This window comes from Gadus morhua, chromosome 16 (genome assembly GCF_902167405.1).
Source record: "Gadus morhua chromosome 16, gadMor3.0, whole genome shotgun sequence".
In the NCBI taxonomy this organism is placed as follows: Eukaryota; Metazoa; Chordata; class Actinopteri; order Gadiformes; family Gadidae; genus Gadus; species Gadus morhua.
Genome location: NC_044063.1, coordinates 27237106 through 27255494, shown reverse-complemented (window position 1 = coordinate 27255494; position 18389 = coordinate 27237106). Strand labels below are relative to the sequence as shown.

At 43.7% G+C, this 18389-nt stretch overlaps 2 protein-coding genes across 3 annotated transcripts in view; one reads left to right on the top strand and one right to left on the bottom strand.

Annotated features, from left to right (window-relative positions):
• The window catches only part of LOC115560909 (alpha-2-macroglobulin), an 86887-nt gene extending 78419 nt beyond the window's left edge, over window positions 1-8468 (bottom strand). The window contains exons 1-4 of the mRNA XM_030380563.1: window positions 8322-8468; window positions 7823-8003; window positions 7335-7488; window positions 7070-7122 (exon numbers count right to left, since the gene is read on the bottom strand). Coding sequence (XP_030236423.1) covers window positions 7070-7122; window positions 7335-7488; window positions 7823-8003; window positions 8322-8407 — 474 coding nt within the window. The 5' untranslated portion in view covers window positions 8408-8468. The remainder of the gene's footprint in view (window positions 1-7069; window positions 7123-7334; window positions 7489-7822; window positions 8004-8321) is intronic.
• Window positions 8469-16005: 7537 nt separating this feature from the next.
• The window catches only part of LOC115560921 (uncharacterized), a 31681-nt gene continuing 29297 nt past the window's right edge, over window positions 16006-18389 (top strand). For both annotated transcript variants that reach the window (XM_030380587.1, XM_030380583.1), the window contains exon 1: window positions 16006-16129. The gene's annotated coding sequence lies outside the window, so the exon portion shown is untranslated. The remainder of the gene's footprint in view (window positions 16130-18389) is intronic.

The following is an 18389-nucleotide window of genomic DNA, read 5'->3' as shown; positions in this document are numbered from 1 at the left end:
TACACCCCTGAACTCCGCACCATGAAGCAGACGGGCCGCCAACTGGAACGACTCCTCAAAAAAATCCGCCTCACTGTCCACGCCGAAGCCTACAAGCAACACATCTCCTCCTACCGTGATGCTCTCCAAGCCGCCAAATCTGCCCACCTCTCCACCCTCATCAACAGCTCTCACCGGAACCCCCGCACCCTGTTCGCCACCGTCAACAAGCTGCTCCAGCCACTGGACACCACACCACCCTCCTCCCCTGACCTCTGCAACTCTTTCCTTCTTGCCTTCAATGACAAAATCTCCAAAATCAACAGCTCCCTGACTGCCGTCGCCATCAACTCTATCACCCCCCCCACCCCTGACCCCCCCCCTCTCCCTGACCTCCCCTCCCCTCACCGCCTTTTCCCCTGTTGACTCCTCTCACATCTTAGACATCATCACTGCCTCTAAAACCACCACCTGCTCTCTTGACCCCCTCCCAACGACCCTAACCAAGGCCTGCCTCCCTGCTCTCATCCCCCATCTCACCACCCTCTTCAATCAGTCTCTATCCCTTGGCCATGTTCCTTCCATTTACAAACTGGCCTCCATCACCCCCATCCTCAAAAAACCCACCCTCGACCCCGCCAACCTCTCCAATTACCGCCCCATCTCCAACCTGCCGTTCCTCTCCAAAACACTTGAGCGCATTGTCGCCGCCCAACTCCACACCCACCTCCAGTCAAACAACCTCTACGAACCCCTCCAATCTGCTTTCCGTCCACTTCACAGCACCGAAACAGCCCTGGTCAAAGTACTCAATGATCTCCTCACCTCTGCAGACTCCGGTGCCCTCAACATCCTGTTACTACTAGACCTCAGCGCAGCCTTTGACACTATAAACCATTCCATCCTCCTACAAAGGCTGCGCCAACTGGGTGTTGAGGGCTCTGCACTTGACTGGCTCACATCATACCTCACAAACAGGCAACAGTTCATCTCCCTCTCCGGTCACTCATCCACCCTCTCCCCAGTTACGCAGGGGGTCCCCCAGGGATCAGTCCTCGGCCCCCTCCTCTTCATCTGCTACCTCTACCCCCTTGGTCACATCCTCCGCCAACTCACCCTGGACTTCCACTGCTACGCCGATGACACCCAGATATACGTCACCACCAAATCCCCCCAAAATCCTCCCCTCACCCACATCGAAACTTGCATCTCCACAATAAAAACTTGGCTAACTCACAACTTCCTCAAACTGAACAGTGACAAAACTGAGCTCCTCCTCATTGGCACCAAATCCACTCTCAATAAAACTGGTCCCATTTCACTCACCATCGACTCCTCAACCATCACCCCCTCCACCCTGGTACGCAATCTCGGTGTCATCATGGACCCCACCCTTACCTTCACTCCCCATGTCAGCCACATCGTCAAGACCTCATATTTCCACCTCCGCCGCATCGCCAAAATCAGACACTGCCTCCCCCCCCCTGCTGCTGAATCCCTCATCCATGCCTTCATCTCCTCTCACCTCGACTACTGCAACTCCCTCCTTACTGGCATCTCCTCCCATTCCCTCCATAGACTCCAAATGGTCCAAAACTCTGCTGCCCGCCTCCTCACCCACACCCGGTCCCATGAACACATCACTCCCGTTCTCCACTCTCTCCACTGGCTCCCCATCAAGCAGCGCATCAACTTCAAAATACTCCTCCTCACCTTCAAAGCTCTTCAACACCTAGCCCCCCCCTACCTGTCTGACCTCCTCCTCCCCCACCGCCCCTTCCGAGCCACCCGTTCCTCCTCCACTCTCACCCTGACTACACCAACATCCCGATTAAAAACTTTTGGCGACAGAGCATTCTCACGCACAGCACCCCGACTCTGGAATTCCCTCCCCCAATCTGTTCGCCACTCTCCCTCACTCACAACATTCAAGTCCCGCCTCAAAACATACCTCTTCACCCAAGCCTATGATCTTCCCTATCCCTAGCCACCATTACCCAACTGCCTACACTTCTACCCCCTGTTATATCTCAATAACTCTGTTATTTTCTGCCTGTTTTTTTCTGCCTGCGCTGTGTATGCTTGTGTTGCCCCCCCCTGTCTGTAATACCCCCCCCCCCCTTCTTTGCCTGTAAATGTAAATGTGTCCTGCTTGTACTGTCCCCCTGTCTGTAACACCCCCCCCCCCCCCTCTATGACTTTGTAATCTGCGACTTTGGGTATCTGAAAAGCGCAATATAAAATAAAGATATTATTATTATTATTTGAATTTAATTTGAAGTATTATAGAGGTATGATAAGTTAGTGATAAAATACACTTCATATACACTTCCACTCTACATTATAGTATTATAACATTATACTTAAAGTACATGCCTTTGATGCTTAAATTGTGACACAAATTTACTATAAATACATAATAAATGCATTTTTATTTACATAATTTCACACTTTAAAAGTACTAAATATAGTCAGAAAGTGTACTTGAATTTAATTAGAAATATGACAGAGGAATGATAATAGTGTGTTAAAAATACACTTCTATTATGTAGTATAAGCAGTGATCAAATACACTCAATATACACTTCTGCTCCTCATTAGAGTATAATAACATTGTACTTAAAGTGCATGCCTTTGATGCTGCAATTGTGATAGAAATGTACTATAAATAGAGCTGTCAGTTAAACGCGTTATTAACGACGTTAACGCAAACCAAATTTAACGGCGTTAAATTTTTTATCGCGTGATTAACGCAATTATTTTATAAAAAAATAAAATATATATATATATTTTTTTTTTCTTTGGCTCAAAACAAAGAAGCAGTAGCCTGACTGCTATGTTCAAATGACATTTGTTCAAAGCAGTCGTTTAATTGCACTATAGGCTCTTTTTTTGTATCGTCCTGTTTTGATCACTGTATATGCCAATGTTGTTATCAATAAAAAATCATTTGCACAAGGCAAGCCGATGCACTTCACCATGTTGATAAGAGAATTAAAATGAGAAGAATTATGGGACAAAAAAATCAAGGGATATTTAGCATAGAAAAATAATTTGCGATTAATCGCTATTAATTAGAGTTAACTATGACATTGTTGCGATTAATCACAATTAAATATTTTAATCGCTTGACAGCTAAATACATTTTAATTAACATAATGGCAGACTTAAAAAGTACTAAATATAGTCAGAAAGTGTATTTGAATTTAATTTGAAATATGACAGAGGTATGATAATAGTGTGTTCAAAATAGACTTATATACTACTATCAATTGAACCATAATGCCTTTTTAAGTATATTTCAAACACACTGGTAATATAATGCTATTGTACTGCAAGTGTGTTTCAAATGCTAGAAATCATACTTTTCACTAGTGTACTTCAGTACACTTAAAGGTTGTATAGGTGATTTGCTTTTTTGGCCATTTTTGCAAAATTACTTGAAATCCTTATCATAACCCGCTTACAGCCACTGAGTTAGAAGTACTGACATGAAAATTAAACAAGTCAATCATCTGTGGAACGGGCAGGGCTCGAAAAACTCCAGCCAATCATTTCCATTGCCACCGAGTTGCATTGGACAGTAAGTACGTCAATCAAACGGTCGTACTGCACTCCCCCTCCCCCGCGCCCCGCGCGCGACCCCTTCGTGCAGTACTCGTGACCCAGAGCTCGTGACCCAGAGCAAGCTCCTGTTTGTTGTTATCCTGCGGTAGCTACTGGAACTAGTTAATCCACATTTGGACCTAGCAGTAGAAGACAATTTCCATGGCAGACAAGACGCCACCATCCCCACCACCACCACCACCACCACCAGCAAAGAGAAGGAAAACTCTTTTTCAGGGAGTAATTGATAATAAAAACGCTGAAAGAGAAAAACTGAAATCAAGAATAATCCTAGGCGCTGCTGTCGAACGTTGGCGGCAACTGAAGGACGAGAAGGGTCTAAAAACCGATGCTTGTGTGGCGGTTGACCTAGTTTCAAAGTTTATACCGTTTATACTCGGTAATACCGGTGTGGAGACGAGTGTATTACTCGGTGTGAAAATGTCCACACCGCGGCAACCCTAGTGAAAACCAGGACTTCCAATACAATTATATGAAACAAACATACATTTTCTAAAAATAGTAATGATTTATGTGACCGTTTAATGTTTATAACATCTGGTCCAACCGGTGCAGCGAGAACGTATTCTCAGCAGGGGGTGCTGGGGAAAAAAAAAACTCAGCCTGCACTAGACTCGCAACTCGTTACATTGATAAAAAAAGATGTATAGCAGCGCAGCTCAATTACACCAGTGCATGCGCGGACAGTTGAAAATCGATCGTTCACATCCAGCTGCTCACAGAACAAGTTTAGCGCACCACCGCTACCCTCACACTTTTTCATATAACCTTTTTTCAGCACTAGGTCATATGAGCATTAAATAAATGCTGCGTCTCAAAATGCCTTGGACAGCGCGAGGATGACTCGCTTTGCCACGGGCCGAAACAGTTCGGAGCGACCACGGCCAGAGCGAACACAGCGGGGCAGAGGAGTGTCAGGAATAGTCTTTGGTGTACACATCAGTACGGCCTATTTGCACCACTGTTTAGTGGCAATGCAGTGTTTCATTCGATGCCTTTTTATTTTCGTATATTATTTCAATGAATACAATTTATTTATTCATAAAAAACGGATCTGGTCTTCAAATCTTTTTTCCAAATATAGGTCGTCTTACAATGGGGTTTGTGTTTATATTCGGACCAATACGGTACAGCGGGCGCTCACATGACGTTAAGCATTTCCTGGTGCATAATGTGACGCTTCAGAACCAGTGCTTAATTTGAGGGGGAGCAAGAGGGAGCGCGCTCCGGAAGCTCCGACGTGCGCTCCGCCAGCTCCGCCACGAGCAGTATAAAAAAAAAATGCGCTGCGTAGCGGTAATCAATGAAGTACGACATAACATTGCGTGGGGAATAGGTACTTTGGTGCCCCCCCCCCCGGTCAAACGATCGCTACGGACACCCCCCGTCAACAATCGCTACGGACCCCCCCCCCCCCCCCCCCCCGTCAACAATCGCCCCCCCCCCGTCCTCAGCGCTCCGGGAGCTCCCACTGGACAAATTAAGCACTGTTCAGAACCTAAAATCCCGTTTCTCCCCGTTGACACGACAACACATAACCGGCGTTTTCAGAAATCTCCACTTTGGCCGGAGTTTTTAGAAATGATCGTTTTCTGTGATAAGACAGGGCCTCGGACAGGGGGTGTTGCAGCACCCCCAGCACTCCTACTTCCCGCGGTACTGGGTGCAACTTACAGCTGAATGTAGTGCCATGTTGTTAAACGAAAACCTAAGCTAGCCTGGCTCGCTCTCGCGCATCTCTGTTCGCGCTCGTGCATGATTGCGCGTCCAGGTACTTGGAATGGGTGGAGTCAGAGTCAGCGTTGAAGGAGAGGGGGTAGGACCATTTGAGTTGTGTATTTTCAAAATCTGCTGGCGTTTCGCAAATCACCTACCCAACCTTTAAAGGTTGTCAAAAGTTGTGCCATTTTAGCATACTATTTACACTTGGAGTATACTGGAGTATATCTATAGTAGTACCTAAGGTATACCTTAGTACACTTTGGTATACTTGAATGCAACGAAATTAGTACAGAATACAGTTACATACTAAAAGTGGACTTAGTACATCCTTTCAAAAGTGTAGCTGAAGTATAATATTTTTTCACCTGGGTATTTACCAATTTGTCTGTCATTTTGGTTTACAGTTTGGGTTGTATTTTATTTCAAGGTTTTCAAAACTTTCAAGGTACAGCAAAATCTATTCAGACAGACCTAATGGTTCCCAAATAAGGCCCAAATGTCAAATAAGACCCAAATACCAGGTTTCAGATTTAAAAAAAAAACAGGGCACGGCGCACAGCTTTATAGGTTTGACCACTAGTTATAGCGGCCCCTATGGTCATAGCGGGTCAAAACCTTTTGGAGATCTCCTTACATTCGGTCTAAATATGCTAATGTTCAGGTTTGGAGTGGTTGATTTTAGAATTCACTTTCCATGTTAAATATTTATATTATAAATATTAAAAAAGAAAAATCTGCACGGGTCGGTCTATAAAAGAAGACACGCACTGCATTGGTATATGCCCGTCTTTTGGTAGGTGTTTGGTGCAAATCCAAACATAGTAGGTTATTATTGAGAATGGAGAGGAAGAAAATAATAATAAGACATAAGATTAAGACATAATATTGTGGCTTGCTTTGCAACCACTAACAAGACACATAATAACAATAGTGTGGCTTGCTTTGCAACCACACTAATAATCAAACACATGATAACAATAATGTGGCTTGCTTTGCAACCACACTAATAGGACACATGATTACAATAGTGTGGTTTGCTTTGCAACCACTAATAAGACATGATTATAATAGTGTGGCTTGCTTTGCAACCACACTAATAATCAGACACAGGATAACAGTAATTTGGCTTGCTTTGCCACCACATTAATAAGACACATGATTACAATAGTGTGGTTTGCTTTGCAACCACTAATAAGACACATGATTATAATAATGTGGCTTTCTTTGCAACCACACTAATAATCAGACACATGATAACAATAGTGTGGCTTGCTTTGCAACCACACTAATAAGACACATGATTACAATAGTGTGGTTTGCTTTGCAACCACACTAATAAGACAAAATATTACTCATAAGTAGAAGTCAATAACGGATTTCTGTTCTACATCAGGCAATTGGCATTGATTTTACTATCAGCCAAAATGTTTGCGGTCCTTTAACTCAGCAAAAAACTGTTGACTTAGTAAGTAGAGCATCCCCCTCATGAACTGTTGTCCCAGGTCAGAACTGTAACAGGGGCCTTTGAACAGCATTGAGCTGTTTACCCAGCCTGACCCAACATGAGACCAAGACTGAAGTGCACAAGATGCTTTTTGTGAATCATTCATCTAATTTCTCTTTGCTTTTGCTACCGGCCACAGTTCATGAAGTAAATAATTAAAATATTTTGGGATGCATTCAATTTACCGATTTCGGTTTTATGGCTTTTTACTTAACATCTGCAGCAGATTGCACTCACCAGCTCGTTGACTGATCTGAGTTTGCTGTCAAGGGTTATCACTCTGAAATGTACTGCAAGAAGAGAGGACAGATAAAGTCTGAGGAAATCTTCTGGGGAATGATTTAGTTTCACACACAGCAGACTAGACATTGGACACATCTTTTTATTCTTTAAAATCCAACTGTTTTAGATAAATTGGACATAATCAGTGATTGCAATGGAATTATTTTAGTTAAAATACGTTTAAATGTTGAGTGATTCAGTCAAATGAAACTGAAATTACCAGTTTGTCCTGGGAGGTAGATGGGTTTATCCGTTTGGATGAACGTCTGTGGGTTGTAAGATTTGATCATCACTTTCCTCACTTCTTTCATTACAAAGTCTTGGCCTTGAAGAATAACCTCCAATTCCTGTACAGAATTCTGCACTTTTGGAACCTGGAAAAAAAAAGTGGTTTTGTTTATTATTTTGTGACCTGTACGTAATTAAATTAAGTTAGGCATTGGTTCAATATTTTTCCAAAAAAATATGGTTTATTACACAAACATAATGGTTGGTACAAAGGCTCCAACAAAATAAGCCTGATCCACCTTCAATTTCTTTCATTAGAAAACTTCAAAAATATTGAGATTAAAGTTTGATAAAACAAAGGTCAAAACCTGTTTTAAATCTCACACACAGGATTATAGGCAACAATGCTTTGTATTCAGATTGATATTTGGTATTGTAAAAAATGAACCAATTTAATCAGTCTAGGAAAGAGGGGACAACCTTGAAAAGAATGCATTGGCGAAACTGTTTATCGGAGGTTTGCTGAAACAGCGTAATGTTCTCGTCCTCGGACATCAGAGTGACAGTCATCTGCAGCGTCTCATTTGGCCTGAGCAGACTCAGGCAGAACCTGCTTCCAGCCCCGGCCTCCAGCACTGCTGGGATGGTCACTATGTAGTACCTGCAACAGCGCACGCGCACACACACACACACACACACACACACACACACACACACACACACACACACACACACACACACACACACACACACACACACACACACACACACCCACACACACACACACACACACACACACACACACACACTGCTGTGGCTGACATAACAGGATAAGCCGTTATAACAACAGCATGGTCCTAAAACTGTTGCTTGTTGGTATGTACCGACTTCTGCCCTTCGGAAAGGGTTCGGAGCTCGTTCAAAGTACATTTTACTGTCTGAGTTAGTAAGTATCTCACAGAAAAACAGGCAGACTTACGGTACTGAAGCAACCTGGCCCAAACATGTCCAGCTGAAGCAAGCAAACGCTAGCCATCTCCACATCTGTAAGGCAGCTGGCTCCATGGCTGACTGGGCTATCCTTACAGCTGGATCTCTCTCATATAGGCTGTGCTAAGAGGGGCCGTCCTCCAACGCATGACCTCTTACACACACAAATGCAGAAGCACACACATACTGAGGGTCAATCTTCGATTGAGATCTGGATCTCATTCCAGTCTTATTGGCTCTTTGGTCCTTGTCAGGCCAACCATGACTCATTTTGTGGTGTTTTGTCATTTAATGAGGGGAAAATAAGAAGATTTAAGGCTTAATGTTTACAGACTAAACATATTTGGATGTTTAAGGCCTTGTCATATGTCACATGTAATCCACATGCTGCAAAGGCCTTTTTCAATTTGAGTCTATATTTTAATTTCACACCGATTGATTACATAAAGTGAGGTACAGACATAAGAGTGGCAGGTCAATATATGAACCGTTTGGCTACTTTTACTGTAAGGAGGATTGAGCAATTCAGATTTTCACTCCCATTACGGCGTGTGATGTGAAGTCAAAAAGCTCTTACTGAAAGTCAGCTGATGAAGGTAGCCTATGTATTATAATTTCATGTCATTATAAATGCAAAATAACTGGACAAACGTGCATGACATGATTTGATATGTGTTTTCTACCAACACACTTGATAATTACACTGCAATGTTACTACCATGGACTACATTACAACAGTTAGCCACAACGCCACAATGCATGCCAGCAGGAAAATATCACTAGGAGGCTATTTATTGTCACGCCGTCCACTTCTACCATCTAGTGGGGGCCAGTCTCTCATCATCCATCATCTCTAGCGCTTGACGCACCTGCCGAAATCCTCCATCAGAACACAGTATTTCATCCCCGGACATTCATCACTAGATCGTTGTTTCACAGATAGTACCTCGTCCCTGGCTGTTTCAGTCTCACTCTGTGTTAAGCATTTGTGTCCACTCACACTACATCCCCTTAACAGTTATGAGGTCTAGGATGTCCTTAAAGTCTTAAAGGTTAATTTAGCGATTCTAGGCAGAAATATAAATGATCACACATCTGATCTTTTCTCACGATACGCTAGCTGCCCGCCCTATAAGCAGGGAGTCAAAAATACACGTCTCTGTAGGAAGCCTATGCCCCGAGATCGTACACAAAAACAAATGGTACTACCAACCCCTCAAACAGATGGAAGAGGAAAATAAACGATATATGTATATATTTTTTATATTCTCACATCTAAGGCCCCATCAACCTGGGCAATTATTTTTCATTCCTAGATTCCAAGAAAGCTTAGTTTGTAATAGAACATAATTACCTAGGGACAAAAAGTAATGATACAAGTAGGGATGGGCATGATTGATCGACGATCGACTAATTGATCGTTAAGAATTTCATCGATTACGTACATTTTTCATCGATTAAACTAATGCAGTGTGCAATTAAACATTTTACCACACGGGGGCAATATTTAAATTTGCGGTTCCTCCAATAAACATGCTGCTTTGAATGGTGAACTTTTTACGCCTATAAGCTATAAAAAGCTATAAAAACTATAAAAACTACAAAATGACTATTAACGCAGGCTATGTGGAAAATGCGCCGACTTTGGCTCAGCCTGGCTCCGCCCTCTTCGGAGGCCACGGCGAAGTCTGGTGTGAGACCATTATGATTTTAAAAATGACTTCTTGGGGAGCACTATAGGCCTACCACTCAAGGCGAGGTTAGCATCGTAGCAGAAATAAAGAACTTTCTGAGCCCCTTGATTGTGGAAAGTTGTTCCCCCGCTTTGTTAGCACAGAGGTATTTGTGCATCACGGCAACGTCGGTCTCCTCAGAGCGGGTGTTTTCGGCGGCTGGACTTACGGTCACCAGGCTGCGGTCGCGTCTGACCCCAGAGCATGTCAACATGTTCATCTTTCTGAACAAAAATCCGTAGACTGGTTGGTTAAGTTATAACATGATTGTTTTTTTTATATTATTATTGTTATTATTTTGGGAAGAAACTAGGGTTCTGTTTATTTTTAGTTATGTTTATGAGCACCGGCTTCGAGCTGCATGCTCCGTTGCTTAAAGCAGAGTAGCGCATAACAATTGAACAGATCTGTTTTAACTGAGTTGTTCATCTAATAATAAAGATCCCAATGAGGAAAACACGCTGCTTTTGTATTTTCATTTCATTTTGAATATAGCATATAAATACTTAAGTAATATCACACGAGAGGGAGTGTGTTGTATCAGCACTGCTGTGATTGTGCCGAAGATAATCACAGCTGTGCTGATATTCCCTACAACAGCACGACCTCGAGTGTGATATTGCTTTTATACAACAGTTCTACAAGCCCCAATAATTAGTTAACATTTGTTTGTTTATTTAATTATTTATTTGGCACCGCCAACATAAATGGATCCGTGACTGGGACTGAACTGTTGCAAAGCAACAGACACACTAGCTAGCAGAACATAAACAGCGGAGTGATAAATGTATAGTTAAAAGTCCCGGTGCCCTGGCCGGAACTAAATTGGAATGTAAAATATTAACGATTAATCGACTAATTGATCTCTAATTCTCCCGACGATCGACTAAGACAACTTAATCAAATGCCCATCCCTAGATACAAGACTGTGTTTATTATCCCACCAAACATACAACAAACACAATTCCCATGGTTCAACTCTAAGGTAGGTTTAATTTGTTGTGTAGAATGATAGTGTTATGGCCCGAGGGAGGGGGAGCCCAAACGCACGACAACAGACAAGGGTTTTAAAGTTCAAATGTTTATTTGCTGGGAATGAGCAGAGGCTGGTTGATGCTGAAGGCAAGCCGGGTCAGTGTACAAACCGGGAAGGTGGTGTGGAAGGACAGCGCCATGGTAGTAAGAAGACCCGTGGTGTCATTTGGTACTGGTCCGCAGAGAAAGAATGAAAAACGTACATTAATTAAACGATGAACGATGTTCTATTTTGAAAAATGACCGGATTGCCACTGTTACATCCGTCTATGATGCACTCTTGTCGCTTTTCTCGGTTACGTGATACGTTGCCGCTCAAATTAAACCCACAAGCTAGCAAAATTAGTTTCTTTGCGAAGGGGAAAAAGCCCAGTGAGGAGACGGAAGAAGAGCCTACGACTTCCAAGAAAAATAAAGCTGCATTTAACAGGCAATACCAGGAGTCCTTCTTAAAATATGGATTTATCGCGACACGTGATTCCAGCGCACCAAGCCCACTCTGCATAATATGCGGCGACCGGCTCTCTAATGAGGCAATGAAGCCTTCAAAACTGCTTCGCCACTTGGAGACCTAGCACCCTGCATTAAAATACAAGCCTTTGGAGTATTTTGAAAGAAAAAAGCATGAACAAGAAGGACAGAAGCAATTACTGAGGGCCACCACATCAAAAAATGCGAGTCCACTGAGAGCATCATACTTGGTGGCTAATCGTATTGCTAAGGCTAAGAAGCCATTCACCATTGGTGTGGAATTGATCCTGCCTGCCACTAAAGACATTTGCTGTGAACTTCTAGGAGAGGCTGCGGTTAAAAAGATGTCACAGGTGCCTCTTTTGGCTAGCACCGTCACTCGGCACATTGAGGAAATAGCAGAGGACATTGAGACACAATTGTTGAAGAGGATTAATACATCACTGTGGCACGCACTCCAGGTTGACGAGTCTACAGATATTGACAACAAGGCAATACTACTTGTTTATGTGTGATATCTTTATCAGGAGGATGTGCATGAGGATATGTTATGTGCACTATCATTGCCAACCAAAACCACAGCCGCAAAACTATTCAAGTCGCTGGATGATTATAAATCAGGAAAACTGTAATGGTCCTTTTGTATCGGCATATGCACAGACATTCAACCTGCACAGATATTCACAGACATGGGGGACTCGAGTCACATGACTTGACTCGAGTCAGACTCGAGTCGCAAATTTGAGGACTTGAGACTTGCTTGACTAACACTGATAAAAGACTCGACTTGACTTTGACTTGGTCTTCATGACTCGAGACTTGACTTAGACTTGAGACAGATGACTCAAAATGACTTTTTTAAAGTTAGATTAAAGGTTGGATATGGGATTTGCAATACGCCAGCAGATTTTGAAAATACACACTCAAATGGTCCTACCCCCTCTCCTTCAACGCTTACTCTGACTCCACCCATTCCAAGTACATGGACGCGCAATCACGCACGAGCGCGAACACAGATGCGCGAGAATGAACCAGGCTAGCTAGGTTGGAGTTTAGGGTTGTCTTCTATTGCTAGGTCCAAATGTGGATTAGCTAGTTAGCTAGCTCTAGTAGCTACCGCAGGATAACGAAAAAACAGAAGCTTGCTCTGGGTCACGAGCTTTGAGTACGTGCACGTGCACGAAGGGGTCACTTGCGGGGAGCGGGGGAGTGCAGTACGACCGTTTGATTGACGTACTTACTGTCCAATGCCACTCGGTGGTTCTGAAAATCATTGGCTGGAGTTTTTCGAGCCCTGCCCGTTCCACAGATTTTTGACTTGTTTAATTTTCATGTCAGTAGGCTACTTCTAACTCAGTGGCTGTAAGTGGGTTATGATAAGGATTTCAAGTAATTTCCAAGTAAAATTACACCGTCAGAGCCAGAGCGTCAGACTGGGCTGTTCTCAGCATACCGCAAAAAAATTAAGAGGGTTCAAGTTCCAGTCCCCAAATTCAGTTGAACCACTACTGCCCCTTTCACACCGCCGCAAAATCGGGGCCGGTTCCGGGCCAGTTCGGAGCTAGGGCCAGGGCCTTGGTTTCACACCGCCAAAGAACCGGCTCCGGCCCCTAAAAACCGGTTAAACTCTGGCCCCACTTTAGAGCTGGGCTAGAACTAGAACAGCTTTTACGCCGGGGGCAGGGGGCGGAGTTATCCGTACCTTCATAAACAGGAAGACCAACGAAGACCGGCATTTTTTAAAACACCGAAGTAAACAATGGACGTCAATCCGTGTATGGTTCTTTTTTGTTTTTTCTGATTTTGTTTTAAATCTGATTATTCAAAGAACGAACCATACACGGATTGAATCGAAGACGAAATTGTTGTTGTTGTGTTTGAAACTGGCGCGAGGGTTCTTCTGCGCACCTAACATTGTGTGGTGGTTCAACGCGTCAACGCGCCAACGCAGCTAGATGAGTCCATGTCCATGCAAGTGAACGGAGCGTTCCCTCTTCGTCATAACTATCAAACCAAACATCCTTCACATTCACCGAGCGAACATTATGAAAGTAAAATGCACATTTCTCGCTAAAAATGTTTCCATAAACGCATTTGATGGCGTAACGATGTTACTATTTCCACCCAGAATAAAGAAAGATGTCAGCCGTATGCTTCTGTCCAAGCTCACTAGCCGAGACGTTTGCAGTGACGTCATGACGTTGCTCACGCCGGCTCCATGGCTGGCTCTGGCCGGTGTGAAACCAACCGGTTCTTAACTGGGGTAAGGCTGGAACCAGTTTGGAACTGGCCCTAGCACCAGCCCGGAACTGGCTCTCGGTTCTTTTTGGTGTGAAAGCGGCATACCTGGACATTTGTGATGGACAGAGCTTCCTTCAATTTTGGGCCTATTCACATAATGGTTTTGAATAGTTTTAGCCAAACTGGATTTGTGGGGACGGCGTGTGAACAGAGGTATATTTTACATGTTTCAAACCTTGCTGCTGCCATGACCGGATGGCTGTCTGGTTTACCTGCTCGGATTAAAGAGGTTGCACCTGAATGTGAGTCTACGCATGTGTCATTCACAGGGAAATGCTGGCTAGCCCAAAAATACCACAGAACTTAACAGCGTATTGATTGATGTCGTTAAAGTTATTAACCACAACAAAGCACACGCCCTTAACTCGGGCCCGTTCGAGCAGCTTTGTGAGGATATGGACGCGGAGCACAGACACCTTCTCTTACACACAGAAATAAGATGGTTATCCTGAGGGAGATCGCTGGCCAGAGTGTTTGAATTACGAGAGCTGCTGCAGAGATTTCTCTCAGAAAAAAAGTCACCGCTGACAGCACATTTCAGTGACGAGGAACAGGTCGCAAAACTTGCTTACTTCTTCAACATATTCAACCTGCTCAATGAACTCATCGGTCACTTCAGGGGAAAACGACAACTCTCTTCAAGTTGGCAGATAAAGTAGCTGCATTTAAAGCCAAACTGGATTTGTGGGGATGGCGTGTGAACAGAGGTATATTTTACATGTTTCAAACCTTCGCAGGGATTTTGGAAGAGACTGAGCCCGAGCCTTCATTCACCCAGCTGGTGCACGATCACCTATCTTTGCTTTTAAAGAGTTTGAGCGCTACTTTCCAACCACAAAAGACACACAAACTGCCAAGGAATGGATCCGCGACCCAGTGTCAACAAACCAGGGGAATCCAGCATGTCTATGGAAGAAGAAAATCAACTGCTGGAGATCGCAAATGACGGCGGCCTTGAAAGTATGTTCGAAACAACAACTTTGCCGGTATTCTGGATTAAAGTCACAGCAGAATACCCTGAAATCGCCACAACAACACTGTTGCCATTTCCGACATCCTACTTGTGTGAAGCGGGATTTTCTGCAGTGACAGCAACCAAAACCAAATTACGGAGTGGACAACATAAGCAACACACTTCGGGTGTCATTGTCTCCCATTACTCCTAGATGGGACCGTCTGGTTGCAGAGATACAAGCTCAGGGCTCCCACTGATTTAGCGATATCGTGAGTTGTATTTTGTCATGCACTTTATATTTGTTTTTGTGTTGTCTTATTTTGAAGGCATGTTTTAAATGTTACCATAGAGACCAGAGAGTGTAAGGGGGCACAGAGGATGTCACTCATGTTATGTTGGCACAATGTTACGAGGGCGCTGCTAATGTTGGGCAAAATAACCTGCTGAGCACATCACATGTACATTATAAATATAGCTAACTCCTACCCTAGCTTAATGAGCACATCACATGGCAGTCACCTTATAATATAGTCAACTTTTAACACATAACACATACATGAGAATATAGTCAGGGTCAGGGTCGGAGCCAGGGCCCCATTTCTCCTCCCGGCAGATGGTAGACACTCAGACAATGCACCAGTCATCCTCAAGAACGGGAGGACCACAACAGGAGATGCTCTGAAGCTCTCCCCCGTGAGGAGGAACACAAGAAGATATACATGCATACACTAGTGCCTGGGAGCCAAGGTCAAGTAAAAACACACAGAACCACACACATCTCAAACGCACACACCTCATCACGAGGAGATACAGCATAAGACTGTATCACTCTGAGACTCTTCACCTTCTTCTGAAGCAGACCTTCCACGGAGGCGAAGCTCCGGACGAACCATCAGCGCTGATTAGGGACTTAGACTATTCGATTTCTCCCGCTATACTCTGTATAACCGTTGCCACTTTACTTAATAAATCCAAGGTCCTCGTGCCGACAGACTTTATTACCTCTCCGTTCTCACTTTCATCTGGTCCAGTAAACTAGACAGTACCGTTTTTGTATTCCCTATCACTAATAAGTTGCATAAGAGTATTGTGAAGTCAAACTAAAGCAATAATTAATAAACTCACGTCGCAAGCTGGAAAAGGAACCTTTCGGCAGTTCGAGTTGGCAGCAGTGACTATAAAAGAGGCGGCACACAACATCTACATAACGAAAGTGAAGAGAAGACGCAAACTGAAGCAGTGCTTAGTGCAAACATTTCTAATCCCGTGCAAACAAATCTACAAACGCCAGAGAGGCAGGCGGTAAGGCACCGAGCCCGTCTGGAGAGACTGCAGACAATTGAAATGAAACGTTTGTGCAGGCGATAGCCGCTAGTGTTAGCCACGGGCCGAACCCGCAGTGCCGTGGTTAACCCTGTAAATGCAAGTGTTTGTCATGTTTGATTCTCATTCATAATTGAATGATGTCATGATTGTTTAAGTTAAGAACATGATTGTTGAGTGAGCTTATATGTTACAGATTAGTTAAAATCATGATCAAATTATATTATTATGGTGACATTATTTAAATTAAGTATATGTAAAATATTAAAAATCTGTCATATTAACTTAATAACATCCCTAATACATTAATAATGATTGAAAAGGGAGAATTTATGTTGCACTTTGTTTAATTTAGGAGGAAAAATGCAATAATTGTTAAAAATGTATATTTTCCAGAACATTGTAAAAACAACCTTTTTCTTGTTTAATGTTTCAAAAGGTTTTTCACCTACCTGCTTGACAAGTATACAGTGGATTCATGTTTATTATCATATTTTGAAAATACCATAGTTCTTATGCCGGTCGTATCATTTTACTTTGTGTATTTATCCGCCACACCTTAAAGGCCGGTCCGTGAAAGTATTGTCTTACATTAAACCGGTCCATGGCACAACAAAGATTGGGGACTGCTGTCCTAGAAGCTTAATCAGATATGAATGGAAACCAATACCCGATTGGGGCTCCACACACACAAGATAAAGAGGAAAAGAAAAAGTGTGGTTATTGAGTGAAGCCCAGCAACTCTGCGTAGATATCTAACTCCATAAAGCTGGCCAGGAAAAGTACAGGAGCTTAAAGCTGGAACAGCAGGAGCAAAAACCTGGAATCCTGGAAAGGAAAGGAAGTGGAGCATAAAGCAACACTAAAGCACCATAAGCAACATTAAAGGCACCATTGGAGAGTTGCACCTACCTCCACTTTTCGAATTCACAGTTAAAGAACCTTCAAATAAAAGTAAACATGGCTAATCAAGAAGCTGGAAAATCAGTTGAACAATTGAAACTTGAAAGAACTACAGCCAAAAGAGTGTTTTCCCGTCTGGTCAACAGTATAACCGGGTCACATACAGGCATGTCTGAAGAAGAACTCAGAGACAGTTTCAGCAAACTCAAGGCAGTAGGAGAGAACGTCATGTAGGCAAATGATGAGCTGGAAGCTGGCTTTATTGCAGATCTCGAAGCAGAGATGGAAACGGATGAAGTCATGTTAACTGAGCAGCAAAAAGCCGACCTGGAAAAAACTACAAATGAGTGCCAAGAAAAGCTGAAGGAGGTCAAGAGGTTTATCCAGGAGACTCTTTGGGTCAGTTTTGGAAGTAGTGAAATGTCTATAGCACTACAAGCAGCAGAGGCAGCATCTGAACGCGTCGCTGCTGTGCAACCGAACATTAACCAGGATGCGTATGAAATCATGCTGGACCAACTGAAAGGGTTGGCAGTGACAGCAAAGGACACGTATGGCCGGTGGAAACAGTGGGCCCCACCAATGACTCAGAAGGAGCTACAGAGTCATGTGAGAAGGCTCGAACTTCAAGTCCCCTTGATGGTCTCCAGAAAGGCTGACTTCATACAAGCAACCATAAAGGAGGAACTGAAAGACAAGTCCAGGTGGGAGCTACATCTAATTATCGCATACCAACCATCAAGTTAAAGCCAACAGCCCTCCCCAAGTTTGGTGGCATTAAACGGGATTTTCACAGGTGGAAAAAGGACTGGGAAGCGCTGCAGAGTCAGGGGGAGTGAAGGGAAAAACGGTCTGTCTAGTTACTGGACCAGATGAAATGAGACGGAGAGGTAATAAAGTCTGTCGGCACGAGGACCTTGGATTTATTAAGTAAAGTGGCAACGGTTATACAGAGTCATAAGCGTGAGAAATCGAATATGTCTAAGTCCCTAATCAGCGCTGATGGTTCGTCCGGAGCTTCGCCTCCGTGGAAGGTCTGCTTCAGAAGAAGGTGAAGAGTCTCTGTGTGATACAGTCTTATACTGTATCTTCCTCCTGATGAGGTGTGTGCGTTTGAGATGTGTGTGGTTCTGTGTGTTTTACTTGACCTTGGCTCCCAGGCCCTGCTGTGTATGCCTCCTAACGGGGGAGAGCTCCTCGTGTCTCTCAGGCCCTTGGTATGGGCAGATAACGGGGGAGAGCTTCAAAGTGTCTCCTGTGTGCGGCTCTCCCGTTCTTGAAGATGCTGCCAGCCTGGGAAATGGGGCCTTCGGCTCCGGCCTTGACCTGACTATAT